At 39.2% G+C, this 17,208-nt stretch overlaps 1 protein-coding gene across 2 annotated transcripts in view; it reads left to right on the forward strand.

The window, feature by feature from the left end:
- GABBR2 (gamma-aminobutyric acid type B receptor subunit 2) overlaps positions 1 to 17,208 on the forward strand; it is a 477,214-nt gene that overhangs the window by 445,823 nt on the left and 14,183 nt on the right. For both annotated transcript variants that reach the window (XM_040549353.1, XM_040549354.1), the window contains exons 15-17: positions 5,123 to 5,347; positions 12,216 to 12,398; positions 13,972 to 14,101. In XM_040549353.1, coding sequence (XP_040405287.1) covers positions 5,123 to 5,347; positions 12,216 to 12,398; positions 13,972 to 14,101 — 538 coding nt within the window. The remainder of the gene's footprint in view (positions 1 to 5,122; positions 5,348 to 12,215; positions 12,399 to 13,971; positions 14,102 to 17,208) is intronic.

Below are 17,208 nucleotides of genomic sequence, written 5' to 3' on the forward strand. Positions count from 1 at the left end.
AGTAATTCTCTTGAACAAGATTTAACATGAACTAGCTAGTCAGGTTCTTAAAACAGTGCTAAATGTTTTCCCATACTTCAGCTACAAACACTTTTACTCTATTCCCTGCTATCACTATTTAGTTGGTAAAAGATAAGTAAAAATTAAAGTTTGCCTGTTAAAATCTATGAACACAACTAGCATATTCTCCATAGTCCTGTTATTCCTCTAAGACTTCAGTATGTGAAGTGACCGAAATTCCATCATTATTTACGGTGGTATAATTCCATTTTCTTCAGACACTGTTTTCCCCAAATTTATACAATAGTCCTCTCACTGCCTTTTTAGGTACACTGACAACACAGCCTAAAAACCACCATGTCAACAGCTGCAAAGGTAATGATCTTGATCAATGTGGTGCCAAATTGAAGCTGCGTACCCACAAACAAACGAATCTTTCCTGTACAGCCCATACCTCCAGAAAAAGCTCAGAACAACATTTTATGACACCTTCTACATCAATGAGATGTGTATTTAGTAGACCAAAATGGGAAAAGGTATTTTTTAAAAGTTAATGACTCTAAGGATGTAGTAAGCCTTCCTAGTTGCATTCTCAACTTATCTTTGGTTGAGATACTCAAAGGGACTTAAATTAGACCATTAGGCTCAATAGTAGACTATTGTGCTGCTTAACCTTTAGATAACTGCTTTCTATAGGAGAATGCATTGCCCTGAGTTGTTCAAACTCCTTCTGTGATGCACAGGATCCATCAGGAGCCTCAGGAAGGGATTTTTAACTGTCAGCCAGAAGCTGCCTAAGCTAGCTGGTATAAAACAGTGGGGACAGATGTGTCCTGTCCTTCTGTGAATCTTGCACGTTAGCACTACTAACAGCTGCCTCCCTTCATCCTGGTGTGTTTATGCACACCTTCTCTAAAGACTGTTTAATCAAAATCCTCAGCAGAGATTAGAGCTAACATCCCACACAAGTGCCCAAGTAATTAAGACAGCCAGTCTCTCATTACATAAAATCTGACAACTCTGAAAAAAAAAAAAAAAAGAAAAAAAAAAGTTTGAGAGCTCCTGAAAACAACCTCTAATCTGGACTCTGAAAAAAAAAAAAAAAAGAAAAAAAAAAGTTTGAGAGCTCCTGAAAACAACCTCTAATCTGGGGTTAGGGAGCACATTTCAGCCAAAATTAAGAACTGTGCCGTGGTGTCCAAGCAATGCACTGATCATCACCAGCATCATTGTCTTGAGCGAAGATGGCTGATGCTGCGTTTTGTGTGGAGGCCAAGCTGGCAGATGTGCTCGGAGAAGCCTTACCAGCTTGAGCCCTCCAGGAGCAATAGGAGAAGAAACAGCTGCTTTGCTAATCCCAGCAGGCTTTAAATATCAAATAGTCCTTAAATTCCTCAACAATCTCAAGACTTAGGTGCCTCCAAGCATAATGAGGAGGTTGATTTATATAGCTGGGGAAGATTAATGTTTAAAATTTAGATACCAGGAGCAGAGAGCAGCTGAACTGGGCTGCTGAGAGGCTGTGTTTTTAACCGGAGCTCATACATTTCATATTCAAAACTATATCGGAGAACTATAGAAATCTGGACCTTTTGCTGACAATGTGCATCCCATTCCTTAACAAAGACATTTTAGGGAGTTTCAGGCTTTTTGAAGTCAAAAAAGTGAATCTTTCTGCAGATTGATTGAGCCTCAGGAAGGGAGAACATGAGAAGGGCAAATGGAGGGAAAATGAAGTGTCATGTTCTCTCTGGAAGGCTCTGTCTCGGAGGAGGAATCTCATCAGCTCTGTGGAGCCCTTCAAACTCCTAACAGGCAAACAAGGAGCATCTTTGTGATCACCACTGTCCTGGCAGCAGGCTGTGGAAAAATCTTTGTTTTTATCCATGTTTGAGTCTCAAAGATGAGCTGCGACTTTTAGAAAAGCACAGTTCTGTTCTTGAGGCAAATATTTTACCCAAAATGCCAATAAGAATTAAAAACAATGCTCTCAAATTTATAGTGCATCATTCAGAGGAAACCCACTTGCTGCAAGAGCCTCTCTCTTGCTTTAGTTATCAAGTAAATAAATATCTTCCTTTCAGCTGGAAGATACTTAACCATTTTCCATGCTGTTTTTAATTATAAATGAGAATGGGTCAAACCTTAACACCCACAACAGTGTTCAAATGATCTTTTTCCATTATAATTGATATTTTAGATAGCTTTCTAACTGCCTTAGCTATAAATTCATGCCCATTATTTGTAATAAGTGCTGGCCTCATTTAAGTATGTTGGCTGTGTTCCCAGAATAATGCTTTTGGAAAAGAGTCTGTTCATACTGGAAGAAGTGGGGGGAGAGCAAGGGATGACCCACGACCCTAAACATCTCATTAATGATTGTAGCAGAAAACAGAAATTCTGCCAAGTATACACTGGCCCATAAACATGGTCACTATGGTTAGAGGCATCTGGGTTAGAACTAAAATAGTTACTCAGGGTTTCATCCCTTTTAAAACATATTATAGACACACACAGACCAATGTCCTTCCTATCCCTCAAAAGGCTCAGCCCAGCCCAGCCTGTTTGTCAATTCAGGCACTGACGAAGCATAAATCTGCAACACAGCTGAGCTGCACAGCAGCAAGAGTGCAGGGAATGCAGAATAGTCATCTGCTGATTTGGTGGAGTTTCTGGGAGGGATACATTTGTAGCCTGAGAAAAAGGCATTGCCAGTGTTCGTCCCCAGTGCAACCAGGTCAATACAGTTGACAATTTGCTTTTGTAAAACAAAAGCCTGTAGAGAAGTCTGTAGGTTTTCTGCTCCATTTTTGCACAGTGCCAGACTCAAAATTTGGAGAAATAGTGCCTACATCCTTCATTATTAGAAGCTTCACTTTGGTTACCTGATGGGATCTAGAAAATCCATTAGGGGATGAGCTGCTGCTCAAAGCTACCCAGCTCAATACACAGCTTCCCCACCTAAGTCCTAACAAAAGGACTCTGAGACACCTCTATCCTCCAGGTGCCATCTATATTTATCTTGACCCCTCAAGAGCAGGTGTGGACTTTGGTCCTACAAGAGGAGATGGGTAAAACAAAAGAGGTAGTCCTATGGCAAGGAGCCAAGGACTTGGAGAATACCATGTTCTGCAGGAGCATGAGGAGAGGGAAAGGTGGGAATGGTGCCAAAGAAGGTTTCAGTAAGGATTTCAAAGGCAACTGCTGCTGCTGTTGCTGCTGGAGGGCCACCTCTTTCTACAAGTGTTGACTCAGGTTGTGGCAGTGACAGCAGCAGTGGAAAGTGGATGATCAAGAGGCTTGCCTGCCCTATAAAGGCAGTATTTCCAGCCTGCCACACTCCATAGGCTGAGACTAGATGCATAATCTGCCAGAGCATTTCAGCCAGGTCTTCTCAGGAATATGCGGCATGGTAACATGTGCTGTAGGCAAGAGAGTTAAATAAACTATCAGTAAACCTCAGCGATGGGAGGACAAGGGTGGCAGTTCAGCAGTCAGTCCAGGATTGAAGAGTCTGGGTAAGGAGGTAGGTGGCTGCAGCCTGCTACCTTCTGTGGGAGTGCAAAGCAGATGAGTCACAAACAGTTGGGTTTGTTACTGTTGTTAGCTGAGTTTAAAAAAAAAAAAAAAAAAAAAAAAAAAAAAAAAAGCACATTATGAAGGAAACGTGCAATTATTAATGTCTGGTCATTACCAGAGTTGAAACATGTAAGGGCAAAACTGAGTTTGCAAAGCAAACATAAATCTGTCAATTCCTAACTCTCCTGTGCTTGTCTTTGCAATCGGACAATGTTCTTCTAGTCCAGGTTATTTGCCTTTTAAATTTTAAAAGTCTTCCCCCCCCCCCCCCCCCCCCCCGCCCCAGGTAAAAAGCAGATGTTAAGTTTTTACTAAGCAACTGTAATTAATCCCCAAGAGGCATCATCACAGATCTCTACTTTTCTGGATTACCACATGGGTTGCAGTTGTTTAAGATAAAAGATTATCCCTGTGAAATAGCAATGGATAAATGTGGTGGTCTGGAAGTGTAGCAAGATCAGTGGGAGTGCATCTTTTTTACTTTTCCCTTCCTGTTTGTCTATGCACTGTGGTCAGAAAAAGCTAAATAATAGAGGCACCATGTCTTGGGTCTTGATGATGGTTCCTCTCTCTGTCCTTCCCTTCCTTCTGACACCGTCTACTCTTTACTGTTCTTCCCAGGGCACCATACACATTTACTGGGCTTTGCCTAGGCTGTAGGCTGGGCTACCTATTTACAATGTCTTGACTTCATTTATGACTTTCTTGTGTTGCCAGAATTTCCCTGAGAAACGCAACTGAAAGAAAATAATCATTTGTAGTCATTCATGTTGTAGAAAAATACAATTAACTTTCAAGGGATGAAGAAGATTTCCTTATACTAAAGACTTTACCCTGCTGATTTTCAAAGGCATATTGCAAATAAAAATGGGGCTAGAACTTTAAAATATGTCAAAGAAACAAGCAAATAAAAAATTGCCACCAGAATGCTTTATGCCAGAAATCCTCAGACAACTTCAATTGAAAGGCCATTACCAATCCCACTACAATAAAAGACATTATATTTGCAGTCTGAGCAACTACGGTGACACTTTATATATTGGATATTCGTCTGTTGTGGGACACATCTTGGCACTGCTGCTTATTAATGTAGGTGATAATCATACAATGAATAACTGGATTGATAAGAGTATACTGAGAACAGCTGCTAACAATAGCTAAAAGAATAACACGTCTTAGATCTTTACTGGAATCCTTGAAAACAAACAGGAAGAACTATCTTCAAAAATAACAAAAAGTATAAAATGAAAATGTCCATAACATTTAGAGAAATTTGTTCCCATCACTACTACTACTACCACTACTTCCAAGTTTCACATTTTTCTTGTGAAAGCAGGAATCTGTCCTGCTGAGCAAAAGAAATCAAAAAGGTAATTAGATATCATATAAAAGGTAGGTGTATATCTCTGTACTGTAATATTGCCTATATTTATCAAGTTAGAAAACATATCAGTTAAATTATTTTTTTTCCTGGATGTTAACCAATTCTTCTTATAATTGTCATCTTCTTTTTTTTTTTTTTTTTTTTCCTCTACCATTTCAGTTATTCGGTTGTTTCTTAGCCTGGGAGACACGAAATGTCAGCATTCCTGCTTTGAACGATAGCAAATACATCGGAATGAGTGTATACAATGTGGGCATAATGTGCATAATTGGTGCTGCTGTTTCATTCCTTACTCGGGACCAACCCAACGTGCAGTTCTGTATCGTTGCTTTAGTCATAATATTCTGCAGCACCATTACTCTCTGCCTTGTGTTTGTACCTAAGGTAGGTGAATTCGTTTAGCATGGGTCTGGATTTTTTTTTTTCTTCTGTTTTATAATTGTGATTTAATATGTAAAAGTTCGTTACCTTTTCCAGCACACAGGATGTGTGAATTCTAAGCCAAGCCTGTCTATAATCTCTTATCTCTGTATTCTGAGATGAAGAACAAAGCTTCGTGAGATTTTAGAGAAAGTGGAAAATAAAAAGTTACAGCAATATGAAGACTTGCGTTTCAAATGGCTACACCTTTCCTGAATGTGTGACTGGGAAAACAAAGGTTGCTTTCTGTAATTTCAGTGGAATAGAAACTTTTTGGAGAGGTGCTTTGTGGAGATTCAGGAGGGACAGGTCCAGTTGTCTATTCTGCCACATGTTTTTTATGTGCCCTAAGCAAGTTAATCTGGACATTTTCTTCAATTCTTACAAAACAGTAAGACCTTTGGAGTTAATGGCATGTTGTAAGGTTAACTATGTTGAAACCTCTAAGGGTATACAAGTATGGTAGTAAAATATGATTTGTCAGCACTTCAGAAAAAACAAACAAAAAAAAAAAAACAACTGTACATACATTGCAGATGCCAACATTAAAGATATTTTTAATAACCAATATTTTAGAGGACTAAGTGAGGCATGGACTGTAAGGCATATATTCTCATCTCTTTTTGCTCCTTTTGGCTCTGAGGATATGTATATTACGTGTTGTTAGAAGAACTAAGATACCCACAGAGTGCTGGAACTTGGTCATTTTACTTCAGAATTAAGCTTTAGACACGAGTATAACAGACCTTGAATGAAGAGAAAGCTGATTTCTACATAAGATTGCCTTAGCTAAAACAAAAGTTCTTGAGAATGCATGTGATATTTTGTGGAAAAATATATAATTGTGGTCATTTTAAACGACTTGCATAAACCTAGCATATCACCCCAAATCAGATGTATATGCAGTTGGACGTCTGGAACATTTGCAAGGCAAGATTCACAATGCAGGTCCATTTACCTCTAGAATCTCAGTTTTTAAGCTTTTCAGTTGAGTAGTGATAAAATATTTGTGAATGAATTGAGCAAATTAGAGTGAGCACGTATTGGTGTTAACTGGCATCCCTAGTGATGGTTCTAGGAGGGAGAATTTATCTCAATGTGTTCCCTCTGAGAGAAATACGGGACACAGACAAGCAACAGAAGCTGACTTCCGATATGCAACAAAGCAGAGCAATTCATTCTCTAGGACTGTTTTTACAACCCGGATGTTTTTATAAGTTTTGCAATTCACTTCTTAAAAATTAAAAGCTGCACAGACATAAATAGTCATATTCTTATTCTGGATCCTAAGGAAAAATCACAACTTCTTTCTAAATTAAGGAAAATTCACAAACACAGCAAAGAACAGTACTTCAAAATACTGCAAGATTTAAATGTGTGAGCTGTATGAAAATGCATATTAAAGCTCTGCTGCCAAAAATACCTCCATAGAATTTCAGAAGTCTCTTCAAAGAGAAAATATTATTAATGCTGTGACATGCTCTTCTGACCCTTTGATTTCATGCTCCTTTGCCCATCCTTCTATTCTGCTGCTGTAGGCTCTGAAATGACTTTTCTGTTTCCTCTTTTAACCCCTTCATCTGCTCTTCTTTTAACCCGCAACTACCCTGCCTTCATTTTTCCTCTCAGTTCTCTGTACTCAAAATGCAAACATGAACCCTAGCCTCCTAGCAAAAAGTACTTTATCCCATTCCATGTATTCTCAGGTTTCCAAATGCTTAGCTATTTTGCATTATAAATGGTCGTTGGGTAAGGTATATAAAAAAAGGTCAAAGCAGGAGCTGGAATGCAGCACCTCCCATGTCCATATGAGTACTTCCACAGCTGGGCAGTTTTTCTTCTCACAAGTATATATTTTGCCCTACATTTCTTCTTGCTGTGCTTTGCCACAGTTGCAGCAGGACAGCTGGCAAGCACTCTCTCCTGCAACCTTCTCCAGCTTAGATTTCATGATTGCCTGCCTGGACCCCACGGAATATTAGATCCAGGAACAACCAGGTTGTACATCTAGGTAAGACTTCAGTGTGAGACAGGCACCAAATCTCTTCCCTAATTGTAATCAATTGTAATTATAATTAATAGTTGTAATCAATTAGTACAGTTTTGGTGACATAGGAAGATTGTTGATTAAATTCTAAAGCCTGTGGCTCATCAAGAACAGGAGAAGATACTGAAGACTTGGAAGCTTGCAATTTTTTATTTATTTAACCATGGTCAGACAAATGCAAACAATAAACTATGCTTTTGGGCCACGCGAGTACTTCTGTTTCTCTCCAATACAAAGTAAAACACATTCTTTTTAACTAACCTTCAGCTGTCTCTAGGTCCAGTGATAGAATTCATTTTTTTTCCCCACAATCTCTTTATGGATCTGAACAGGCAACTATTCAATTATGTAGGCAAACTAGAGAAAGAAACATGACATTTTTCCATTACTACCTGTCAGTTCTATTAGTCCTATTTATGTATACTGTGGCAATTACAGTACTGCTCCAGTTAAAGGCCCACCTCTTCCTCTGCCATTTTGTTAAGCACCAGGTACCTAAGAAAAACATGAGGAAAATCTCATAGTAGAATTAGATCAGGGAAAAATTGTTCATTCCTCTCTCCATTTAAAGCTGTCCTTAAATACAAATGTTGATATCCATTTATACTGCCCCTACTTACAATAACCATGGATGTTCTCATTATCAAATCAAAATAATAATAATAATAATAATTCAATCATTTTTTAAAATACTTTATATTTCTGGGTACAAGAATATCTTGTAGAAACAATCTGTAAAATTCAAGCAAATATTATGTATATTTTTCCTACTGGAAATTAACTATTATGCCTAATTATCTTTTTAATGGAGAATAGGGATGTAATATTTTTCAACACAACCACACAACCACAACACAACACAACAACACAACCACAAGCTTCTTTAAGAGAAGCAATCCTAAAATGCATTTTCTCTTCATGGAGCAATTTTCCCATGTTTATCCATATCTATTAAATTTCCTCATCCTCATATTTTTTCTGCTCCATCCTTTTTGAAGTAGAACATTGCGTTCACTTGTAGTCATCCACTGAGTGCATACCATCCTCCACTGCAATGGCATAACATGTTAATTCACATCCAGTTTCCAGTAGAGCAGCAAGGCAAAATCAGTTCCAGGGATCAGGAATAAAACACTATTTTTGTGTATTGATAGCATTTTTTGTCTATTTGGTATTGACTCTTTGTAGATATCAAGCTTTGACTCTTTGTAGAAATTGGAACCACATAGATGCAAGGCAAAAAAAAAAAAAAAAACCCACAAGTTCCACTGATTTTCTGGTCAGAAAAAAACAAATGCTCATCTAACTTCATCCCTTGTACACTGCGAAACAATATCACCCATGGACTTCTCCATCAAATCTACATTATGTGAATGAATTCATTACAGCATACATCCTTGTGGCAAAAATATCCCTTCTTTAGCTATAAACTCCAAAATAAAGCTGAGTCAACTGATGGAAAGTTATACTTCTGTCTTATATTCAGTTTGAACTTAGACCACATCAAATTGCAGAGCTTTTATCTTGTAACAGTCTTTTGCCTAATAATTTAAGAAGCCTTGTAATTACTGTTCTTCACCTTTAACTTCAATTTAATGGAGTTTTTGGCCTGGGAGTTAGATACACCAGTCATTATAACCAGCCTAATTAGAATCATAGAACTGGGGGAAGGGAGAGACTGGGAGCTCTAGGAAAATTCAGACAGAGCAAGTTGCTCAAGGCCTTGACCAGTTGGATCTTGAATAACTCCAAAGATGGATACTCCCCAACCTCTCTGAGCACCTATTCCATTGTTTGACCACCCTCACAGTAAAGTTTCTTCTGATGTTTAAGTGAAATAACCTGTTTTTCAGTTAGTGGTTTCTGTCCTTTCATTTACTCTTTGTTATTGTGTGTTACACACATTAATAAAATCTCCCTTGAGCCTTGCAATCTCAAGGCTAAACAACCCTCTGCTTGTATCATAGAGACTCCAATCCCTTCAGCATCTTTGTGGCTCTTCACTGGGCTTTATTCACCATGCGTGTACCCCTCTTGTACTGGGGAGCCTAGATTTGGACGCTCTGCTGCAGGTGTGCTCTCACCAGAGTACAGGGGAAGGATCACCTCCATTGTCCCAGGGTACTGCTGGCCACCTTTGCCACAAGAGCACATTGGTGGCTCATGTTCCACTTGGTGTCCACCATAATCCTCAGAGCCTTTTTTGCAAAGCTGCTTTCCAGCTGGTGTGCCCCCAGGCTTCAGGAGTGGGAGCGGAGTTTCTTCCTCTCCAGGTGTAGGACTTAGCATTTCCCTGTGCTCAGTTTCAGGAGATCCCTGTCAGCCCTGTTCTCCAGCCTCTTGACATACCACTGAATGACAGTGTAACCATCTGCGGTATCAACTATTCCTTTGCTGATCATCTGCAAACTTGCCAAGGGTGTGCTCTGTCCCATCATCTAGGTCATTAATAATGTGTTAAGTGGTAGGCATCCTAGTATGAACCCTGGGGTACAGCAATAGTGACTGGCTTTCATGATCCTTTGAGCCTGGAAGGTTAACAAATTTTCAGTGCACCTCACAGTCCACTTACCTAGTCCCTACTTTAACAGTTTGTCTGTGAGGATGTTATGGGAGATGGTTTGGAAACCCTTGCATGCGTCAAGAAACATATCTCTCTCCCCTTATCTACCAGCCCTGTCACCTCACTTAAGAAAGCTATCAGATTGATCAGGCAGGATTTCCCCTTCATAAATCAGATGACTGCTTCCAATCACATTTTTGTTCTTAATATGTTTGGAAAAAGATCCCAGGATGATGCGCTACACCACCTTCCATAGACTGAGGTAAAGGTGACTGGCCAGTAGTTCCCCAAATCTTCCTTCTCATCTTTCTTGAACACAGGTGGTATATTTCCTTTCTCCCAGTGCTCAGGAACCTCTCCTGGTCAGCATCACCTTCCAAAGATAATTGAGAGTGGCCTCACGGCAACATCAGCACTGTCAGTCCTTGAGAATGCACCTTGTCAGGCTGCATGGATTTATGTTCAGTTAGCTGGGGGATCTCAGGTGTTTGGGATTCCTGAAAGCAAGTATTATCAGTAAAGGCTGAGGTGAAGCAGGTACTGAGTACCTGAGCCTTCTCCATGCCCTTTATCACCTAAAGAAATGCAATTTATTGTCTTCAAACATAGTTCACCATCCCAATCTGCAGGTTTGTCTGTAAATCTATGTCAGGGAAGAAGTGCTTTGGTGCCTGGTCAGTCATAGAATCACAGAATCATCTACGTTGGAAGAGACCTCCAAGATCACCGAGTCCAACCTCTGACCTAACACTAACAAGTCCTCCACTAAACCATATCACTAAGCTCTACATCTAAATGTCTTTTAAAGACCTCCAGGGATGGCAACTGAACCACTTCCCTGGGCAGCCCATTCCAATGCCTAACAACCCTTTCAGTAAAGAAGTTTTTCCTAATATCCAACCTAAACCTCCCCTGGTGCAACTTTAGCCCATTCCCCCTCGTCCTGTCACCAGGCACGTGGGAGAATAGACCAATCCCCACCTCGCTACAGCCTCCTTTAAGGTACCCGTAGAGCGCGATAAGGTCACCCCTGAGCCTCCTCTTTTCCAGACTGAACAATCCCAGCTCCCTCAGCCACTCCTTGTAAGACTTATTCTCCAGACCCCTCACCAGCTTCGTTGCCCTTCTCTGGACTCGCCTGAGCACCTCGATGTCCTTCTTGTAGCGAGGGGCCCAAAATGTCATGTCTCTCTCTATCAGAAGCTAGGTCTTTACCTTGTGCCACCACAGCTGCAGAACAGCCACGCTTAGAGAAGGTCAAGGTGAACCAATTACAAAATACAGCTATACCACAAAGTCTGACGGCACTGTGCTTACAAAATAACTCCCCCCTTCTGTCTTTTCAAACGACTCAACAGCTTCGGATTTATGATACCATAACTATGTTCTCAGGACAGGAAGCTCCTTCAGCTGCGTCAGTATACAAATATATATGTATGACGCTTGACAAGTAATCGCAAATTCTGTGCTCTCCAGAGTACTCCAAGAATCTCTCTCCCCCTTGCCAAACAGCTAGTAGCTTTTTCTCCTCATGTCAAGGCAATATTTTCACATTGTCACTGAGTGTTAAATCTTAAACATATTTAATTTAAACAAATATAAGAAAGTTTAACCTTTTTTTTTTTTTTTAAGTGGCTTATTTAATATATTTGAACAGATTTGTTTTATTTTGGGTCCCTAAAACCTAATTAAGTTTCTGTTATCTCCAGAGTGCAACCTCCCAAGGATTCTTTCTGTTAATACTCCTACTTCATGCCTTTCTCTGCTTGAGTGTTACTTGTAACAGTAGGAAAGAAGAAATTTCATGTGACGTGTTTGGGGAGTGAAGGGCTTGGTGGGTTGCGTTGTTTTTTTTTCCTTGAAGAAAGAATATATCCTTTGAAAGTATAAAAATGTCGATGAAAGAGAAATAGATGTTTGATGAAATATTAAAATATATCTTTAATGTAATTAAAATCCAGTTTAATATATTTTAAATGGGTTTTTCCTAATTTTTGGAACAGTTCCTTTTGCAAAAACGTTTTGATCCAAACTATTCTGTAAAGTTATTCAGAAATTGCCTTAAGTAATACATATGGCAAGCAAAGCTCACTTTCCAGAATTTTGTACTTGAAAGTCAGAAAGGAACTGTTGGTTTACCTTTGAATATTTGGGGATACAAAAGGAAGAACTGCAGAAATAAAACCATCTACAGGATTTCTTAAGGCTTTTAAACCTTTTAGCTCATCACACTGAGAACAAATCCAGATGCAGCCACACAGAACAGAAGATTTCAGTTCACTCAAAATCAAAAGAAAGAAGACTCAAAAACATCAACATCGGTCACCAGCGTCAATCAGGCCAGCACATCTCGACTAGAAGGATTGCAGTCAGAGAACCACCGCTTGAGAATGAAAATTACAGAGGTATTGTTTATTTTATCCATACTGCCTAAGCAATTTATTTTCAATTGTGTATGCAATTCTGAAGTCTGCTTAAATGTTGACTACTTTTTAGAGGAAAAAATTGGTGTTGGCCCTTAGCAAAATATTGAAATAATAGGAAACAGATGATTTATATGAATAGCTAATTAATACAGTGAATACTTAGCAGATGTGATGAATTTAGATTGTGCCTTAGCAAATTAAAGTGAAACTTCCTCTATTCCTTTATATCAGGCAAATCACCCTGCTGCTTCACATGGCCATGCTGAGCACCATACAGCAATAGCTGTAGAAGGGCAACTTTTCCATGCAAGTGTAACAGAGACCTTCAACCCCAAGGGCAGTTAAGAGCTGTCTTTGTTTCTGTTTGTGGTTGAGTTCAGAGACTGTTGTTGCTGTTATTTCTTGACCTCTCTGAGAATTCACTCAAAAATTTGCTAGACAGGTCTTCCATCTGCCTATGAAACAGTATTACATATTTCGTAAAGTAGAAAGGACCTTTATGATTGTGTAAGCTGACCTTTTACAGAACAAAGGCCATGAAGTTTTTTCAGTCTGTACTGAGGAGGACTAAGCACATAAAATACATGAATCCTATCTGAGCTATAACATGGGTATTTTCCATTATGTCCATCCTTGCTCAGGAGACTTCAAACAATGGCCAATCAACTCTGAAGACTGCCCATTTTGTGAGACAAAATATCCATAATCTTATAAAAATTATTATTTTCTTGCCTATATTGTGAACTATTCTTATACCTTGAAGAAAGGGTATTTTATTTAAACCATTACTTCTTTGTCTAGATCTTAAGTAATGACAATTGCCTAGGCAACAGAAAGGTGTTTACTCAGACAACCAATGACTTCAAAAGCAAAAGTTATCCCTGCCTTTTTAAAGAAATGTAGTTCTTCAGCTTGGCCAGGTGCCTTTCGTGTGATAGCCTTGCAATTTTTGATAAAGGCTCTGCTGGCTACTCACTATTTTCATTTCTATATCCTGATGTATATTTCCTATGAAGCCTCCTAACTCACAAGATCTCAGTCTGTGCCTTGCAAGGCTCATGACAATGACACAGGTAAGGCTGGTCAGGGCAGTTGTGCTGTGTTAGTGCACACAGGGCCCTGATACACTTTTTAGATTTTGCTTCAACAAATTAAATTAAATACCCAGACCCTGTGGGTTCAAAAAAGTAGCGTCATGGACACTTGGAGCATATTGGTCTGCATAAATAATGATTAGTTGAAAGGTTTTCAGACCGGGCATTCTTATGCCCATTTCTTTCTTATTCGGCAGTGCATCTGGAATTACTTAAACCCTTAAATACTGAAGCTTATTCTTCTATATGCTATATCACAGTTGAATGCGATTTGCTACCCGTAGCATGATTTTTAGTGTCATTGTAGTAGTGCCATAAGAACACTGTATTTGGCGCTGTGTGGCCATTGCATGACCACCTGCCTCCTGGTCTCATTATAGATAGCTATGCAGTTACTGCAGATACCTGAAGCAATGATCCTTGAACTTCTAGCAATTCATGCCCTTTCTGTTTTGCAGCTGGACAAAGACCTAGAAGAGGTCACAATGCAGCTTCAGGACACTCCTGAGAAAACAACATACATTAAGCAGAACCACTATCAGGATCTTAATGACATTCTCAGTATACGGAACTTCACAGACAGCAAAGGTGAGAGTTAGTGAAATCTATAAGCAGTGTAACCCACCAAGGTTTTGAACACCAGAATACAAGTCCTATTGGTCTAGTTCCAGAGCACTCAGATCTTGGTAAGATAGAGCTTTACATGTTTTGGTTACATTATGAAAAGCATGTCAAGTCGCATCATAAGCTTATACAGTACCCACTAAGTAGTTATTTCTCTGTATATCTCTTCTTTTACTGTATGCCTTACGTGTGTAATAGACATGATAAAGTAGGAAACTTTTAAAAACAAATTTGTGTTCAGAAGCCAAGTTTTCTGTACTGTATGGAGGGAGAGAAGTCATAGAATGCTTCAGTTGTGAGAGTTAATTGTGCCAGCCTTCAACAGTAGGAAGCCCAGTTTAATATGTGCTCTTCTGAATAGGATACTTAAATCCTGCTTTTGGACACTGCTATCAAGCACATAGAAGAGAAACATGTAAATATTTCAGTGCTGATTTGGACTCTAAATGTAGAATTGAAGGCACTTATATATGAAAATTCTTCCCTAGGAACGGATAAAAAGGGATTTCATGACTACTGTAATATTCCTAAGTTGTTCCTACAATGTTTCTTGCACGGCTCTCCAAAGAAATATATGCAAAAGAATTTCACTTTTGGGAAGCAATATTGCATAGTGCAATAAAGTAGAAGCCAGGACACCCAGCTTACATTTCTGACTCTAGAACAGATCTACTTTGTGAATTTTGGCCAGTGACTTCATACAGCTGAACATTATTACCTTAAGTAAAAACTAAAAAAAAACTAATTGCCACGTATTGGGAAGTTGTCGAGTTGCATGTTTGTTGCAATGCTAGGCTCAGGTTTCCTATTGCTGTGTGTGGCAGGGTAAAAAATGTAATTGTTGAAGAATTATTTTAAAATAATAGCAATTGTTCATATATGCTTTTGAAGCATATTGTAATTATTGTAATCTTGGTTGGATAAGGTTACTTTCTCATGGGGTTCTTTGTTTTAGCCTGGGTAAACACTTGGTTGTGTAACTTTTGGCCAAAAAGAAAAAAAAAAAAAAAAAAGGAAGAGCTCCATAGCATTCCCAGTGTCCTTTTTAAAATTAAAAAACAGAAGGGGGGAAAGGAGGAAAAGGAAAACGTAAATAGCTGCTGGAGGCGTGTGATTATTGGGCTGAGATCAGCAACAAGAACTAACATCAGTGAGTGGGATGAAGCAGTTTTACCAAGTGTTTGAAAGGAACACATAGAATGTTCCACTCATGTCAGATGCTCCAGGAAAAATGATAAATCATGAATAATATTTCAAGCAGAAAAAGATACATTACATTGTGCCAAATGGCCATCTGAGTTTGGGTATGAGAAACAAAAATGATTCTCGAGAGATACGTTGGGTATAAATTTAGGACTGGATGCTTCCCACAGCAGGTTGCACTCCATTAGCAGTAGGATGCTGGCAAAGAAATCAAGGAGAAAATACAACCTTTCTTCACTTACTTGTGGCTATATCTACAGAAGACATTGATGCTTTACTGCTGTTATAAACACCAGCATCCAAGATTCTCTGCATTCCCAAGTTTAGCCCAGTATGGTACCTTAACTTCTACATTGCTGCTGCTGGGTACATATTTAAAACCATCTTTATGCACTGAGCCTTAATGTACTGAGAAGCTTTGAATTATGTACTATTTAAACATACAGGATAAATATTCTTCTGCATACTGCAGTTTCTGGACCCAGTTTTCTGAATAGACCAACCATCTATAGTTCAAGGAAGAGAAGAGAAGGAAGGATGTTTTTTTTCCTGGCCTTGTTTATATTAAATAGGTTAGAGCATTGACCTGGGAGTGAGGAGGACCTGGATCTCAATTTCCATCAGGTGTTCAAAGCTTGGTCACACACTTGAAGATGAAGGCCCCAAATATGAGTATGACAGAGTATCCTGATCCTGTCTCAAGTGACATCAGTTATTCATACCTCCAGGCTTTGAGACACCGTGTTAAACAACCCTCGACAGCCTTTTTTTGTCCCTCCATTTCTGTCTTCTGCTCCTTGTTTTCTCTCTTTCCCTGTTTCCCTCCCCTTAGCTTGATGTCTGAATCTCATCTGTATTTCTATCACTGCATCATATCCCAGCAGTCAACCTATGTGCTTAATTTAAATTTGCCATTCCAATAAAAATAATAAGGCTTTGGAGAATTCGTGCTGCTGAGTCACTGCTGCTTCTGTGCAGATACAAACAAACATCACCTAAATGGTACTTAAAAAAATTCTGGCCCTTACAGCTACTAACATAACTATGCTTTCTGTAGATATGTATTTCATATTGTTTTCTGTAAATTAAAGTACAGAACCTTGAAATTATGCATCTCTGATGGTACTTCAGCCAAGCTTTAGAAGATGTAAATATTTTATTAGCATGACCTAAAAGTGGCCATGTGTATCATCTCCACCCCGCAACTGGGAAAGCCAGTCCAATGGTGCATTTCAGTTAATGACAAGGCTTTTGCCTAGCTTGGACCTTGTAAAAAATGTGAGCTGAGAGAGAGGGACTAATACAGTGAAGAGAAATGCTGAAAGAAACAGCTGACTTGGAGCTAAAAATCATAGCTGATCATTTGCCACCGCTCTTGTGGACATGGCTGAATCCTGTGTCAATATTCTTTGCAAAACATCATGCTGTTCTGCAAGAGTTCATATAGATGATGTAGTGCACGTGATGTGCTGTGTCCCTGTTGCTATTGCTTGCACAACTCCAGAGCTCTGCACTTCAGAGGACAGATAATAACATGGGATTTATGCAATGCATCTCAAACAAGGCCTAATGAAACTTTAATGTCATAGCACTCTTCAGTAGATTTATGATCTGTAAAAATTGTTCAGAGTCAAAACTCCCAGCCTATAGCTGAGTGTCAAAAGATGTTATCCGATTTTTCCCATCCCTCTCCACCCCTGCCATTTACCTCAAACATGGATTTAGGAGCCAAACATTAAATTTAGGTGTCTAAAGCCTATTTAGACAGAAAAGACAGACACAGCTGAGCACTCTTATAACTGCCTGATCTTGGGCAAAGCCTCATAGCTTTGGGAGTTCATGGTTAGTTATTAACAGGAACAGCTCCT

This window comes from Cygnus olor, chromosome 2 (genome assembly GCF_009769625.2).
Source record: "Cygnus olor isolate bCygOlo1 chromosome 2, bCygOlo1.pri.v2, whole genome shotgun sequence".
In the NCBI taxonomy this organism is placed as follows: domain Eukaryota; kingdom Metazoa; phylum Chordata; class Aves; order Anseriformes; family Anatidae; genus Cygnus; species Cygnus olor.